The sequence below is a fragment of the Pholcus phalangioides genome, unplaced genomic scaffold, assembly GCF_987345545.1.
Source record: "Pholcus phalangioides strain wild (caught in Gottingen) unplaced genomic scaffold, Ppha-v1.0 ptg000011l_1, whole genome shotgun sequence".
Lineage (NCBI taxonomy): Eukaryota > Metazoa > Arthropoda > Arachnida > Araneae > Pholcidae > Pholcus > Pholcus phalangioides.
In genome coordinates, this window is record NW_028301604.1 from 33922505 (window position 1) to 33939173 (window position 16669).

Sequence of the window (16669 nt, forward strand, 5' to 3'; positions counted from 1 at the left end):
CTTAGATGAATTTCACGGAGTGTTATCACTGTAAATATATTTTAGCACCTCCACGTGAACAAAATCATTGAATAGCTGCATTAAATGCACCAACTTTCAGGGAAAAATATGCAAAAACAGCGATGTATCCCTTTGTCGGAAGAGATCCGAGACCTCTGTGTTGTTGTATGTTGGCAGGTCCTGCAAAGTCAACTCCACAAGCTGAAAGAGAACGATTCAAAGAAGAATGTCGCAAACGTCCTCCCACCCGTAAGATACCATCACCACAACTTTCAACGGATGCATTTTCAGAAGATACATCCCAAGAAAAAATATGTTCGATCGGTTCCAACGAATTAGAACGCCACTTTCTCAAACGAAAACCATGCTCTCTGAAAACACCGATAAGCTGCGGCTGTGAACAAATGTTTATAGCGCTTGTCAAATCATCGCAACCGGATAATATATCGTCAACATACCTGCCGTTCTTAATGACGTCAGCAACAGCTGATAAGTTCTCCTCACAGTTCAAGGCCATTTGATGCAATGATTCTAGTGGGGAAGGGGACCGATGATGTTCCGTAAGTTAATGTGCACATTGATAATTGTACTGAAAATGCCTCATAAAATTCTTCTTCAGGGGAGAGACAGTTTTCATGGGACACTGTAGGAATCTCATCGGAACCATGAAGTGTTTCATCGATATACAATTCAGAATGAAGACATATCAAATTAGTATTAGACTGACAGTCATTATTAGCTTCATTAAATTTTGCAGGGATCTTTCCTGACAGCACTCAACCAAACAATGTATTTTGGGCGATGAGTGCACTATCGTTATCCTCATCATAAACATCAGCTACTATAACCGAATCGGCATAAGAATTCAGTTCATCCGAACGGACAAACTCAGTAGGCAATGGAGCTGTTAACTTTCTCAAGATATACGAATCAAGGTCTGGACACACATATCCGCACCGTGCCCGACACGTGCGTCGGCCGAGTGTAGGTCATCACACGGTCAAAGAATAATTCTTTGCTAAGCAATGCAGCCGTTCACACATATCCGCACCGTAGCCAAGCACCGCACCGCGTCCGCACCGTCACCAACTAGTTTATTTTATATTTTTACGGTGACGGTGCGGTCTCGGAAGAGAGAGAGAGAGCGCAGATTTTTTTTATAAAAGAGGAGAGAGCTCATTTATTTTATGTCGCTTCTCAATTTTCATCAATTGCTGAATTATTAATTCCATTTATTTCTTGATTTTAATCAATTTCTGCATTTTACTTTTATTAATTATGAATTTTCAATAGTTCTGGAATTATTTCTTCCGTTAATTCTAAATTTTAATCTATTCCGAAATTATTTCTGTTATTAATTCTGAATTTTCATTGGTACTGAAATAATTTCTTTCAATTATTTTTAATCCATCGATTTTAAAGTTATCCTTAATTTCGGAAACGGTTTCTCACATTAGTTTAAAATTACCTCCATTAATTTTTGTGTTAATTCACATTTCTGTAGTTATTATTTTTTTTTGTATGGGGGTATTTCTTAGCGTTCGTGTATATTCAGAGTATGCCGATTCCCTCTTCCCACAAAATATATGGAATCTTGTTAAAGGGAGGGGGTGTCCTAAACATTTTTCGTGCCCCGAAATTGTTTAGACGCACCTGGCCTCGTTTCTGTGGTACTAGCGTAATATGTAGAAAACATATGGATAAACATTTTCACAACTTTGATGGGAAAACAAAGTTTAAAATTATGTTTCACATAGCATATAACGAAATTTTGCCGGGGAGATTTTTGTTAAAATAATAATGTAAACTTGGAAAACTAACTGGGTTTAATTTCCGATGCTCTATAAATGAATCATTGTTTTGGTTTTAACATAAATTATATATATAAATAGAAAACGGTTCGAAAATTTTTGGGGTTTTTCTTATGGGAAAATATAGGAGACATTTTAAATTTGGTACTCACATCAGATGCAACATGTTAAGCCATAAATGCTTAACCCATGTCCTGTGCTCCAAATGCGGCCCTCGGAAGCATTTGATGTGGCCCGTGACAACAGAAAACAAAACAAGGCTCTCGAGTGGTCTCAAGCACATTTCAAAATAACTTGAGCGACTAACGGCACACCTCCAGTTCACTTAAGTGGATCGTGATACATTTGCAGATTATCCTATTTGAGTGGTTAGTGGCACATTTCCAGATCTCTCGAGTGGCCCGCGGCACGCTTGCAGATCACTTAAGCGGCACGTGCCACTTCTTTTTAGATAATTTTGGAGGATCGAGACTCATTCATTTCTGGATAACTTAAGAAGCCCGCGAAATATTTCAAAACAATGAAGTGGCCCACACCTTCCAAAAAGTCGAGCACCTTTGTGCTAAATATCTGACAAAGGTGTTTCAGCGACTGGGACTTTGGCAATGAGTGCTTTAAATTACTATCGAATACTGGTGAGGCTTTATCATTGAATCAAGCCCCGGCAAACTAAACACCCCAATTGTTATTGATTTTAATATCCATTTGCCATCTGCAGAGGAGCCAATTTTCAGTTTAGAAGATTCCGCGAACACACACACACACGGAGTAAAAGATATGCTCGCTCTTTCGTACAATATGCTCCTACTGAGCTGAGATACACTTCTCCGAGGTGTTATCGGAATTTGACACCACCTGCCCCTACAGATGATTATATTTATGATGGCCGTTGACTCTGAATAAAAAAAAAACGAGTGTGTAGGTGAGGAAGAGAGTAGCGCTCTCTCCCACAGATTGTTTTAATTTCTATATGACTTTTTTTTTTTTCTCTCTCTCCACTTTTATCACTCCGTAAATAATCTCCTCTCTCCAAACTATAAACAAGAATGCATATAGTCAAACTAAGCAAATGGCCGTCTTTTTATTTCCAGCTGCATTTAAAGATCCTTTTTTGCGGGTTTGTCACATACAAAAAATCTATCGGAGATCAATCCAAAATAAAAACAAAATTAAAATTTCTATAAAAAACACATGCACACACACATATACAGACAGATAAGAAATGTATATACATGTATAGATGTATTTACAGAAATGTTTAGAACAATTAATTATTGTTAATTTACGCTAGGGTTATTATATCCAAATCACTCTTGTTAATTAATTTACTGAACATTTTGATTACACCGAACCGGCTGCGTTAAAGACTTGAAGCAATCGACACAGCTTCGTATTCAGCATACGGCAGCGACACGGGCAACACACGGAAAGGTGTGGTCTGACGAGGAATGAGCCGAGCCACGGCCAACTGACGCCCGAGCTACGGTCCTGGCACGGTGCGGATATGTGTGTCCAGACCTTCATATGACGATTACCCGACGTATCCAAGACGCACACCTGAGCCGCAGGCAATAGAGCACAGAAAGAAACATTAACGAAAGAAATATTTGATTGAAACACTGTGGAATCATGCACCTTAGACTCGGTAGATACAGGCATAAACGATAACGCAGCAGTAATACTAGTGGACACAACTTCGTGTGAAGTTGAATGATGCCGCTGATCACATCGCGAACACCTGAACGACGACGAACATTCAAAAATCTTGTGAGAGCTGGAGAAACAGTTGAAACATAACTGTTTCTTGCGAACGAAGTTTTTTCTCTCGGCCACTGACCAGGACTTGAAAATGTTACACTTATGTAGCCCGTGAGGTCCATTGCATGATGGACAGCTCTTGATGATACCGCTAGGTGACGCATGCTGTACTTAAGATTTCAGGAGGAGCTGATACAGATTACCGATCAAAACCAGCTACAGCAGCATGCTACAAGACTAATGGAAGTAATAAACATTAACTGCTAGACTATCTTAGATTGTAAAACAACCCACTCACACCCTAAGGGTATCAAATGGTGGACGGAGGAGCTCAAACGACAAAAAAAGGCGAGTACGGGCCATCGAGAGAAAACCAAACCGTATGAAGAGGACTGGACAAGATATCCGTGACACTATGGCCTCCTTTCGAAGGGCTCGAGCACTTTTCAAACGGGCAGTAATGCAAACCAAATTCAACTCCTGAAATAAGCTCTGCACGCAAGCTACTACGGCGTATGTATAACCTATAAGGCAGCATTTCGGCCCAGGTGAACGCAGATGCAACTTCCAGTGCAGTCCAGCTCCACACCAAAAGATATAGCAGAACAACTTCTAGCAAGCCCTTTTCCAGAAGTGTGTACATCAATACCAATCCAAAACGACCATCTGGACAGCCCTCTTGCATAGCCACTATTTGAGGAACATGAGATCTTACGAATAATACAGGGTGATTCAGAAAAGATGGGAAAAGCTTTAAGAGGTTCACAAAGAGTTATAGGCAAAAAAAAATATTTTACTCTCAGTTCTCATGGAACGCACTTTTTTCAGTCGCAATTCGGCAGCCTATGATTTAAGTATTTCGTCCCATTACGCTGACTTCCAATTTGGGAAAGGTGCTCGAAAAACTTCTTATACAAAGATTCTCGTACTATGTTGAGCGGGACGGCCTCCTTCATCCTCTTCAATTTGGTTTTCGTATGGGTCGCTCAACGGATGATGCTCTTCATCATCATCTAATGGAACAGATTGAGAGGAGGAGGAAGAAATATTTACTCACAGCCGTTATCTCCCTCGGCATTAAGAGAGTTTCAATTGTGTGCGTCATGAGGTAATAGCTGATAACCTCCAAAGGATGTCTATTCCTCTTCAGCTAAGAAAAATAATTTTGTAGGACATTTTCGCGGTGCGCACCTTAACTCTTAACACAAGTACAGCACCAGTATCCAAGACGTAGGTTTAAGGTTACCCCCAGGGCTCATGTAGTGGACCCGCTTTTTGTAATACTGCATTCGAGTCATTACTTCGACTCCAGTGCGCTCCAGGGGTCACAGCCTAAGCCTTTGCCGATGACTACCTTCTCTTGGTGTCTGCTAAGGAACCCACTGAAATTACAGCCTCTGCCAACGCTGCGTTGACACAGATCTCCGAATGGTTACAACAAAATGATTTGCAAGTGGAACCATCCAAATCATCATTTCTCAGGCAAAACAAGAGGAAAAAAGAGTCCCACTATTAAAGTTAATCGGGAACGAATTAAGTTTGCCCAGAAAGGTCTAAAAATTTTAGGAATATGCTTCGCCAAAAAGCTAATTTTTTTAGCACGCGCACATTACGTACTAAAAAAACGACCAATACGCTGGATCATTTCAGACGATTATTGGGTGCAAAGTGGGGATATACCATCTGGATTTCTTCTGCCCTCTGCTCGGTTCCTGGCAAATGTCAGAGATGGACGTGATTCATAGACAAGCTCTAATTTATATCACGCGAACATATCGAACCATGGCCACCACGGTTTTACAAACTGCTACTGTCAACCCCCCCCCCCGAGCCTGTCTATAAAATCTTTCCAAATTTATAAAAATTCGAAATTTTACTAATTTTCACGAATTTGAATGACTAATTAGTTAATTATGATTTCAGCATCGGGATCGTAAAGATTAATAAATGACACGTTTTCATATTTATGGGCGTGGTAGCCCAGGTCGATAAGATACTCGCCTAAAGTACCAAAGGATGTTTAGAGATGTCGCGAGTTCGATACCCGGTTCATTCTTGTCAGAAAATTTTCCTGACACAGGGGTACAACAAAAACGGTGACATGACCGCAGAAAAAATTGCTACCGCAAAGAGTCCCCCATCGGGGGGTTAGCGCACCAACCTCTCGATGAGTATAAAAAACAAGACTGCCGTTCGGAATGGGCAATAAATTGTAGGTTCCGGTCTAATTAGCCCTCGTTTGCAGAAAATGACCGTGGTGCGACAAAAATGATTCAAATTTATGAAAATTATAGAAATTGCATTTTTACTAATTTTCACGAATTTGAATGACTAATTAGTTAATTAATTATGATCTTAATTAGCATCAAGATCGTTGTGATTAATACATGACAAGCTTTCAAATTTATAAAAATTATAAAATTCGCATTTTTACTAATTTTCATGAGAGTTACTAAATGTCAGCTTTTACCAAAGTGCTTGGTAAAAGCTGACCTTTTACCGCTTTTTCAAGCGTATTTCGGGCTTTTACCAACTCGCTTCTTCGCGTTCTAATCGCTGTGGAAAATAGTTCAGGGGTGCCCTTCATATCCGTGTTTGCGAGATTTCAGAAATAAAGGCCTTTATAGGTCGTATTGTGTCATTATCAGACTATATACGTGTATACATAATTAATGCGAAATCCATAATAAGAATGTTATATAATCTAATGAGATTAAGTGTAAGGTATATTCATGTAAAATCCGTCACCATTGTATCAACTACTTGTGTGGTCTAAATTTAATTTTTAAGTTTCACTTCTATCTTACCAGATTTTCAAGCTTTTTTTTTTATTATTTCAGCATCATCAAAGTATGCCCTGATGACTTTAGTTGCAACAGTAGCAATACTAGCTACTTCGGCTGATGATGCTTGTCCTTCTCAAGCCGAACTGGCTCCATGTACATGTGATGGTGAAGGTGTGAACTGCATGGGCTCTGTAAATTTGGAACAAGTTCGGCGAGCTTTCAGAGCACGCTTCAAGTACGGTGGAGTCAGATCAATGTGGATACAGGCCACCCGTATTACTTATATACCAGCTGATATCTTCAACAATATCAAAGTACAAGAGGCTTACATCGAGGTCAACAATCTCACCAGCTTAGATTTGTTGGCTTTAGACGGATCCAGCCAAACACTGAGTGTTCTAAGTCTGTACGGAAATGGTCTCAAGAATTTCGACTTTTCAGGCCTCAAAAGATTTTCCACTCTGTCTACCCTCAATCTAGGAAATAATAAGATATCAACGATTGATAATATACAGTCTCAATATTTACGCACTTTGATTCTTGCTCAGAATGAGGTGTCAGATATAGCAGAAAACGCATTCGTCAATGCTCCAAACTTGAATAAACTAGAATTAAGCCAGAACAGACTGAAGACTTTGGGACCCCGATCGATCACCCTGAAATCTCAGCTGCCACTCGTAAGTGATTTATATGCATTTTATTTCCTGAAAATTGATCGTTGTTGGAATTAGTATTAAACACATTAATTTTCATACTTAATGAAGCCACGGTGCGTTAAAAATATCTGATTATGATATCGATGATTTTTTTTATTTCTTGCAACCTCAGCCTAGCTAGGGCTAGAAGAATTCAGTGTTCGATTTTTAGCAATCACCCAGTGCTTGTTCTTGCTGTTGGTTTTCGGTTGTTTCTTAAATTCAAAGTAAAATTGAAACTACGTTTTCCCCGTTTAAAGAGATTCTTTACAGTGACAGCAGGCCTGCAACATTCCCACATACTCATTAAACATTATCTCCGTCGACTGCTCGTTTGAAAGATAGGCGTTAGGCCTAGGTCGGGATTACACTATAAAAGTTTGATAAAAGATCATTTACAAAACTTTAAAAAACAACAAGCGTATTGGTTGCATTTTTCAAGTTTTATAAAACATGAAAAATTCAACCAATTAGCTTATCGGTTGCATTTGCTCGAATGTAACCTATGAGCTTTATTAGTTGGATTTTCTAAGTTTTATAAGAGGGATTTTATCAAACTGTTATAGAGTAATACCGGCCTAATATTTGAAACAACAAAAGCTTTCCAACGCGACTCGTTCGTCTGGATAAACGTCGTACGAAAAAGAATCCGATTTCATATTTCTGATTCATATATTTTTAATTTTTTGATTAATTTGAAAAATAGAAGAAAAATGGTATTTTATATACACTGCTCAAAAGAAATAGGGGAGCAAGCAAAAAAGTGAAGAAAACCGTGCGAGACAGCCACGTATTGGCATACAATGGATAGTACACGCGTATCAATGCGAAATACAGAAAAAAGACGTAAAAAAATTTGGAATTAAGCTTTAATTGTTTGAAAATATGGAAAAAACATGAAAAGATGATTTAGGGCAACAATTTGGTTACATGTAAACGATAAAAAAAAGTACTGTTTAGACATGATGCATGAGTTTTAATAGGGCGTGTGGTCTCCTCGAACACCTAAGACTGCTGCACACCTGTTTGCCATGGATGCGATGAGGTTATCGATCAGACTTTGGGGAATACTGTTCCACTCCTCAAGAAGTGCAATCTGCAAGTCTCGGACAGTAACAGGCCGCCTTGGTCGCGCAGCAATGCGTCGTCCACGCATTCAGGTCAGGAGAGCACGCTGGCCATTCCATACGCTGTATTGTTTCAGCTTCAAGCATGTTCTCCACCAGACGAGCTCTATGCGGTCGGGCATTATCATCCTGGAAAACAAAGGAATCTCCAATGGCTCCAGCGTAAGGGATGACATGAGGTCGCAGTGTCTCGTCTGCATACCTTCGGGCCGTCAAAGTGCCATTCCGAATGATATGCAGGTCCGTACGTCCGCCTATGCTGATTCCACCCCATACCATCCAACCAGCTCGTCTGTATTGTGACCTTTCACGAACGAATGCGGGGTTATTTCGAGTGCCCCTGTCCCTCCATACCAGAACGCGTAGGGTGTCACACTCCAGACTGAATCGGGACTCGTCTGTAAACAGCACTTGGCTCCAATCATGTTGCTCCCAATCAGCGATGTTCATAACTTCTTCGGGCCGCACGGTGGCGTGGGGTCAACGGAATGCAGACCATTTGCCTACGTGCATAGAGCCCTCCCTCATGAAGCCGATTACGTACTGTTTGGCTGGACACCCTTCGTCCTGTTGCCAAGAGCAACCGTCTTTGCAGCTGCGTAGCATTCTCTGTTCTGTTTCGACGGGTTGTTAACCGTATATACCGGTCATCAGTTGCTGTAGTGGCGCGTGGCCGACCTTGCCCTGGTCGACGTCTAACATTTCCTGTTTCTTGGAATCGATTCCACAGCCTTGCAACAACACTTCTGGCGACTCCAACAGCGTCCGCGACACTACGTTGTGTTTGCCCGGATTCCAGTCTGCCTATAACACGCCATGCCATGGGTTCCGGTAAATCACGTTGTTGAGACATCCTCAAGTCACCTTGTCTCAAAAAAAAATACTGCGCAATCGAATTTCACAGTTACGGCAGTAAAACAGACATTTCTGCAACATCCCGATTTCTGCCCTTATCTCCTTTTTCTGGTTTTTGACGTCATGAACTTTGATTTGCATATGAAGTTTTCTTCTTCCGTTTCCTGCTAGGCTTTAAATTATGGATGATTCATTTTATGTTACTTATCGGTATACATCTTTGCGTAATTTTGTTAAAACCATGTGCTCCCCTAATTGTTTTGAGCAGTGTATTTCGATTAAGTTCTTAACCAATAAAAAAACACTTGAGGTGAAAATATATTTTTTCCTAACTGCTAACTGATGTTGAACGACTTTTTCAATATTTTCTAATTTACAAAATTACCAATTTAAATTTATTAATAAATTATTTTTTAATAAATTTGATCCTGATTTATCGCTCAAAATCTTGGTTCAAATACTAGTTTGGCACACGCGGAATCTGTAACCGAAAGAATTTTTCTTTCCGGTGAATATTCTGCTTATCACAGCCGTTTCGCGCAAAGCGGTGACATGCTATGCAAATGAGCAAAGCGTTTCTCTATTCCGATTGATCCGATCGCCACTGATTGCCGAAATCGGAAAACCCCACGAAATTTTCCCATTAATCGTCAAAACCTGAAAAGTAGAAAAGTTGAAACTCAGATTTTTAAACAATCAGAGACGACGCGGGTTTTCAGAATCGGAAATACGCTTACACTATGTTCATACCTCTAACGCAGGGTCGAAAATTGTTTCCTAACATATTAAAGGACGTTGTACGGGTGCGGTGGTTCCGGGCGTTTTGTGAATTTTGGCCTGCTCCATCGCCGGATCTATCATGCCTTGATAAATTCTTTCGGTGTACCCAGACTGGAGACATATCAAATTATTGGTGTATGACAGCACCGAGGAACTTGTTGACTGCATTGCAGGGAAGTCCTAAACATGCCCGGAAATGTTCGAAATTAAATGGGATGTGAGACCTGCATTACAGCTCATGGATGACACTTTGAACATCTTTGACCTCCGTTACTTTTTTTGATGCAAATTTAATATTAAAACGCGTGTTCACTTACGTGGTCCCCTCACTTTTGGTGTTTTCTGTGTACCCTAATGCTAAGTATTCCCAACCATACATTGCTATGTGTTTCTGAATCATCTAGCCGTACCCTACCCCTCCTAGAAGTTTGTAAACCTTGTGCTGAGACACCATGTAAAATAAAATAAAAAATACTTGTATAAAATAATTATTCCACGATATGATTTTATCATATCTGCATTTAAAGAATCTGGGCTTATACGAAACTGCTGAGGACGAACATCCACAACGCCGCGGCTTCTTTGACACTACTGAGGACGAGTACCTTAAGGTCCTACACTACTGCTGAGAACGATCACCCTGATCGCCCGGATCCCACGCTACTGCTTCTGATGAGCATCAACTCAGTCCAGGATTATTTGCCACTGCTGACGAACATTCACAGTGCCCCGCTTTCTTTGCTTCTGCTTTGAAGCCGAGAGATTCTTAAGTCCAACCCTTCCACCCCTAGTTACTGCTGAGAACGAGGATTCACAGACCCCGAGCACATACAAAACCATGGGGACGATCCTTCACAGCGTTCCGGCTCTTACGCTAAAGTTTAGAGTGAGCATCTACAGCTTATGGCCCCTACGCCTTTGCTTAGAACGAGTACCCACAGCCAACTGCTGAGAAATAACTTTTTTCTTATCCTACTGCACATGCTTCTCAAATCACCGCTGGATTTCCAAATCCATAATAATAGAACATTACATTCAAATGTGTAATAGCTACATGCTTCTGTAATCACAGAGGCTCAACGAGACTTGGGGGAAGCGAAATCCAGTGCATACACTTTTCAAGGGTGTGCTGGGGGGGGGGGAGAAGTGCATTGCATGAATTTAGGTCCCTCTTGGGGTTGTTTAGCTCCCCTCCCCCTCACAAATTTTATTGGAAGGAGGATTCAAGTAGCCTCAGCTTCCCAGTTTCGGCTCCCAGGACTGTAATCACCACGTCAACGGTATTTTTTTTTTTGTCATACACAAAATGCTTGACGCTGACACACACTTGACGCTCTCTATACAGACGTTTGACATTCAAACTTTCGAACATTTTGGAACCAGGATCGGCTGAATATCGCAGCCTAGGGGCCCCTGTTCCGGGATGTAGGCATAGGGGGACGTATCTGGCCCATGGGCCCGAGCCTTCCCCCCACCCCAATATTTTTGCAGAACCAGCTCGGCCACCAAAAAAAAAAAAAAATTCGGGTGGATTTGTTTCTCTACACTAGGCGCAGAAAAAACTTTCTGACAAAAAATTTCTCTAAATAGTAGAAATCAGCTGCTCGAAATTTTATTTTTTTTAATTTTCTTTGGAATCTCAATCCACTTGTTCTGTGACAATAGTAGTCTTATCTCGCATTCATCCATCCAAAATTGCATCCTCCCTTGCTGCCTGAAGGCACCTCTACAGATATCTTGGGGAGGGGATGCTTTCTCTTGCTTGTACTGTCGATTAAATCAAGAGCAACTCAAATATCCTCCGCTCCTAGCATAGGCGTAAAGTTAGGGGGGGGGGGAGGCTCAGGTCCTATACAACAAAACCTCATTTATACGACGCGCCGTATAAACGAGGTTTCAATCATGCCGCCGGAACAGCGGGTTAAAGCATCATATAAATGCAAAAATCGTATAACTGAAACCAATATTGAAAATGAAACCCCTCCCCTTCCGTAAAAATATTCCTACAGAAATCTCGAAATCAAAAATTAAAAACTATATAAAACTTATAATTTAAAATCATATTTCATAAAATTAAAATCAAGAAAAATTTTATTACAAAAAAATTACTCATAACACCGTGCTAAGATTGACATGCATTACTGTTTCAAACACTCTTATGATGTTTTTGATCAGTTTTGAATAAAGATTTGAAAATAGGCAGTTCGTTTGAAATTACCCAGTTTTGATAAAGATTTAAAATTAAAAAAATGTGTTATTTAAAAGCTTAAACAAAAGTTGTGTTTTGTTGTTCGGTTTCTATATAAAAGCAAAAAGTCAACAAAGCATTGAGCTCAGCTCTTTTGAAAAAAATCAGTTTTTTCAGAAAGAACGTTAATTGCGGGTAAAATATTTTTTCCGCATTTAACGCTGTTCTTCCCAAAGTTTCCTCGGGACAGGGGATAGTACAAAAATTCAGATTTTTTATTTTGTGACACACTGTATTTTAACTCTCAAAACTGGTACAGAGTAATTTTTGAACGCCTTTCGAGCATTTTTCGAATTAGAATCGTTCCTCTACGATGGGTGGTTGACGAGATAAAGGCCGTATTAGCACTTACAGGACACCCTGTATATAGATAATACTGAATTCTGATGTTACTTACAATAACTATAAATTCTTTCGAAAATACTACAGTAAATAGAAATGAAACACCTTTTAAGTGAGACAATATACTAGGGAAACAACGTAACTATACCCAAAATGAGAAGCGAACAACAGCTAGACGCGTTTCGGAACTGTATGAAGTTCCTTCTTTCAGTAGCAAAGAAAAATTAAAAGATAAACACTCCTTATAGCCAGAGTTACACGCTGTTCAAGACAGAGTCGAAAAATGATGTTTATCTTAAATATTTGTATTTTTCTTTGCTACTGAAGGAACTTTATACAGTTCCAAAACGCGTCTAGCTGTTGTTCGCTTCTCATTTTAGGTATAGTTACGTTGCTTCCCTAGTATATTACTACGATAAAATAAATTTTCGACAATTATTTACAATGATACTTAATTCTAATGTTTCTTATACAATCCCCCAAAGCAGAATATGCCGAAATCTGCGACGTACGCGCAGAAGAATTAGTGCTACTGCAGAACAATCTAGAAGAGTTTTAAGAACACTGTAGAAAATTTTACCAGGGCCGCAACTAGTGGAGAGCAGTGGGGTCTAGTACCGCTAGTGCTGGACTAGAGGGTGCGCCAATTTCACCCTTTAACTTCTCCTTCAACATTAAAAAGGGGGCGTAAAAGTGCCTGTGCTTGTCCCGGCCGACAATGCATCTAATTGCGGCCCTGCATGAAACTGCCATTCATAATTGAAATAATTTCGCAGCAAAATCTTAAGTGCAGTGTTTTTCTGTCAGATTTTAGCAACACCTTTCAAAGTTGAGAAATACCTCAGGTATGCGTGATCATATATTCTGTTTTCAGGGGCGCGTTAGCCCAGGTCGATAAGGTACTCGTGCTTCAGGCGAACTAGAGGTGTCGCGAGTTCGATACCCGATTCGTCCTTGTCAGAAAACTTTCCTGACACAGGGATACAACAAAAATGGTGACATGACAGCAGCAAAAATTGCTACCACAGGGAGTCCCCCATCGAGGGGTTAGCGCACCAACCTCTCGATAAGTATAAAAAACAAGCCTGCCGTTCGAAATCGGCAATAAATTGTAGGCTCCGGTCTAATTAGCCCTCGTGTGCAGAAAATGGCCGTGGGGCGACAAAAATGATCAAATGATATGCTGTTTTGAACATTGTCCCATAACTCAGTGGTTCTCCGCATTTTGTTACCAGCGGCCTAGTCTTGCCGAATTCATGGTTCATTTGCGGCTCCCAAGAATATATATAGTTTGGTAGAAACTTTTACTTATAAAAGAACCACTTCAAAAAATAAAAAAATAAGCATACAAATCAATATCTCCAGCTTGTCGCGACGCCCCTGACCAAGGACGGAACTGGAGGGAGGGGGGAACAGAGGGGACAACTGCCCCGGGCGGCAAAATTTAAGGGGTAGAAACAAAGAACACTATTTAAACATTATCGAATTTTAAAATGGTGGGGATGGCAAAAATCCTAGTTACAGCCTTGCCCCTGACCATGGCCACCACAAGGGGTGGGCTGACAAGGCTCCAGTCCTGGGGCCCGGGACGATTTTTACCTTTTTTGTTTTTTCATGCTGTAAATTCATCATAAAGGGGGCCCGTGAAAATCTGATCCGGGGCCCGCATAAAATCCTGGCCTGGGGGCCCGGCTCCAGGATGTGGGGGCCATGCCCCTGACAAAATAGCTACGCCCCAGGAGCCACGGCACACACTTTGAGGAAACACTGCCGTAATTCATAGTTATTGTTCCACTCATTTTCATCTCAGCAGAATATAGTTTAGGGGGAGGGTAAGACAAAAATTGATGGAAGAAATTCACGTAAAAAAAAATTCAAGCACTCTTAAAAACACTTGAAAATGATTATAATGTTTTCAAGGACTGCTACGATTTTTTAAGGACTTTTAAAGACTTGAAAAAACAACTTTTTCCCAAGGATTTTCTACGGGGATACGAACTCTGTCCCTATACGCCAAAGCTTGACAAATCCCAGACTCCAGGCCATCATGGCGACTAGAAAATCGATATTGGCACCAAACATTCTCTGCATGTGATTGCTAGATTGGAAAATCACAGGATGACAAAAAGAATTTCCTATTTCACTGCAGTGTGCCTTTCGACATGAGAAGGAGGTGGGTAACACTCCAGTTTCCCAAACTTTTTGTTCCATCCCCATCTTCTGAAAAAAAATTTCTCTCATCTCAAGGGGTGATATTGCCCACTTTGGGAAACATTGATCTAACTGATCATAATAATATATTCATAATAATAACTTCAATAATAATATTCTGTTCCCATTCTTCTAATCACCATCACCGAATAAATATTACCCCAACTACTTGAGTTGTCTGAGCAATAATTTCATGCTCGGCTCTCTTTTCATAGTTCCATAGTTTCACCTTCCGTAGTTTTGTAATTTTCGAACTCCGGATAATCCACCCTCTGATAATCGAGGTCCTACTGTACTTTGGATTTCAATAACAATTCTTGTTCCAAACAATGTTTGTCATAAAAGCTTTTGGCCTCAAAAATATCTGTATACGCCTTTAACGTACTCGCGAAATGCCCCCAAAATTAGAGAAACTGTTAATGAGCTATAGTACTTACGTAGAGGTTTATTTTAAGTTAGAGGACATGGGGACCGTATAAAAATTTAGATTTTTTATTTTTTGGCACATTGTATTTTTTAACTCTCAAAACTGGTACAGGGTAATTTTTGAACGCCTTTCAAGCATTTTTCAAATTATAATCGTTTCTCTACGATGGACGGTTGATGAGATAAAGGCCGTATTAGCACTTACAGGACACCCTGTATACAGGTGATACTGAATTCTGATGGTACTTACAATAACTATGAATTCTTTCGAAAATACTACAGTAAATAGAAATGAAACACCTTTTAAGTGAGACAATATACTAGGGAAACAACGTAACTATACCCAAAATGAGAAGCGAACAACACATAGGTGGAATAGACTTGGAAGTCTGGGGGGGCACGGCCATTATTTCTAGGGGGGGGGGCACGATGATGATGTTAATTCATATATGCATGTATGCATTAGATCAGTTAACTTCACTTTTGACGCTGGGGGGGGGCAATGCCCCCCACGCCCCCCCCCCCCCCTCCCGGTATCTCCGCCCATGGAACAACAGCTAGACGCGTTTCGGAATTGTATGAAGTTCCTTCTTTCAGTAGCAAAGAAAAATGAAAAGATAAATACTCCTTATAGTGGGAGTTACACGCTGTTCAAGACAGAGTTGAGACTAGAAAAATGTTTTGGTATCGGCCGTTCGGTTCTCTGTTGTGAATGGACATTTAGAATGTGCTGTTTTCCCCCCAATATTTTTCAAGAAAACATTGGGAGGATGGGGGGGGGGCTGAAAGTTGTTGGTTTTCCCGTATATATACGGGACTCAAGCGCGTACGAAGGAGAAGGAAGGTGCATTGCATTACTTTTTCAGAAATTATTCTTGGGCGCACTCTGTCCCCTTAGAAAATCTTGGTTTCAATATTATTTACCTTCTGATTCTCACCACCACCACATATAGGCGCTAGAACCTATGGGATGAGGACATTTGACCCCCCCCCCCCACAATAAATTTTGTAAGGGGGGGCTGAGCCCCCCCAATAATTTCTGAAAAAACAATGCAATGCGCCTTCTCTCTCCTGCGTACTCGTCCAGTCCTGTATATACGGGACAACCAGCATCTTTCAGCCCCCAATATTCTTTGTGTCGGTGCCTTTTCCACCAAACATCTTTGGGCTTCCTTTCATGTTGGCATCATGCGCCTCCCCCCCTTCCGAGACAAACAAGAAAAGACCCCTCCCCACTCAAAGAAAGTTCTTTGAGTCAGTCGTGCCTTTGGCAGTAAAAGTACGGCCGACTAGACATTTATTGTTTAGTGGGCTATGGTAAAAGGGGGAGTGAAACTGGGGGGACTGAGCGGCAAGAAAGAAATGAGAGAGAATTATTTTGGCATGAACAAGAAAGCCAAAGACCATCGGGAGTATTTAAAAGAAATAAAATTTTGAGCAGATTGTTACCATTATCTAATTCATAATTAGGACAATTTTTGGTTAAAATTTTTTTTTGGTCATAGCAAAATGAGGAAACCATTCACGCGAATTTTTTTGGGGGGGGGGGGGGGAGCCGAGCCGGCTCTTCAAAAATATTGGGGGGGGGGAGCTCGGGCCCATGGGCCGGATACAAGTTTACGCCTATGGC

The 16669-nt window shown here is 40.7% G+C and overlaps 1 protein-coding gene across 2 annotated transcripts in view; it reads left to right on the forward strand.

Annotated features, from left to right (window-relative positions):
* Positions 1-16669, forward strand: part of LOC149080361 (oplophorus-luciferin 2-monooxygenase non-catalytic subunit-like) — a 127537-nt gene that overhangs the window by 38328 nt on the left and 72540 nt on the right. For both annotated transcript variants that reach the window (XM_089239495.1, XM_089239494.1), the window contains exon 2: positions 6410-7032. In XM_089239495.1, coding sequence (XP_089095621.1) covers positions 6410-7032 — 623 coding nt within the window. The remainder of the gene's footprint in view (positions 1-6409; positions 7033-16669) is intronic.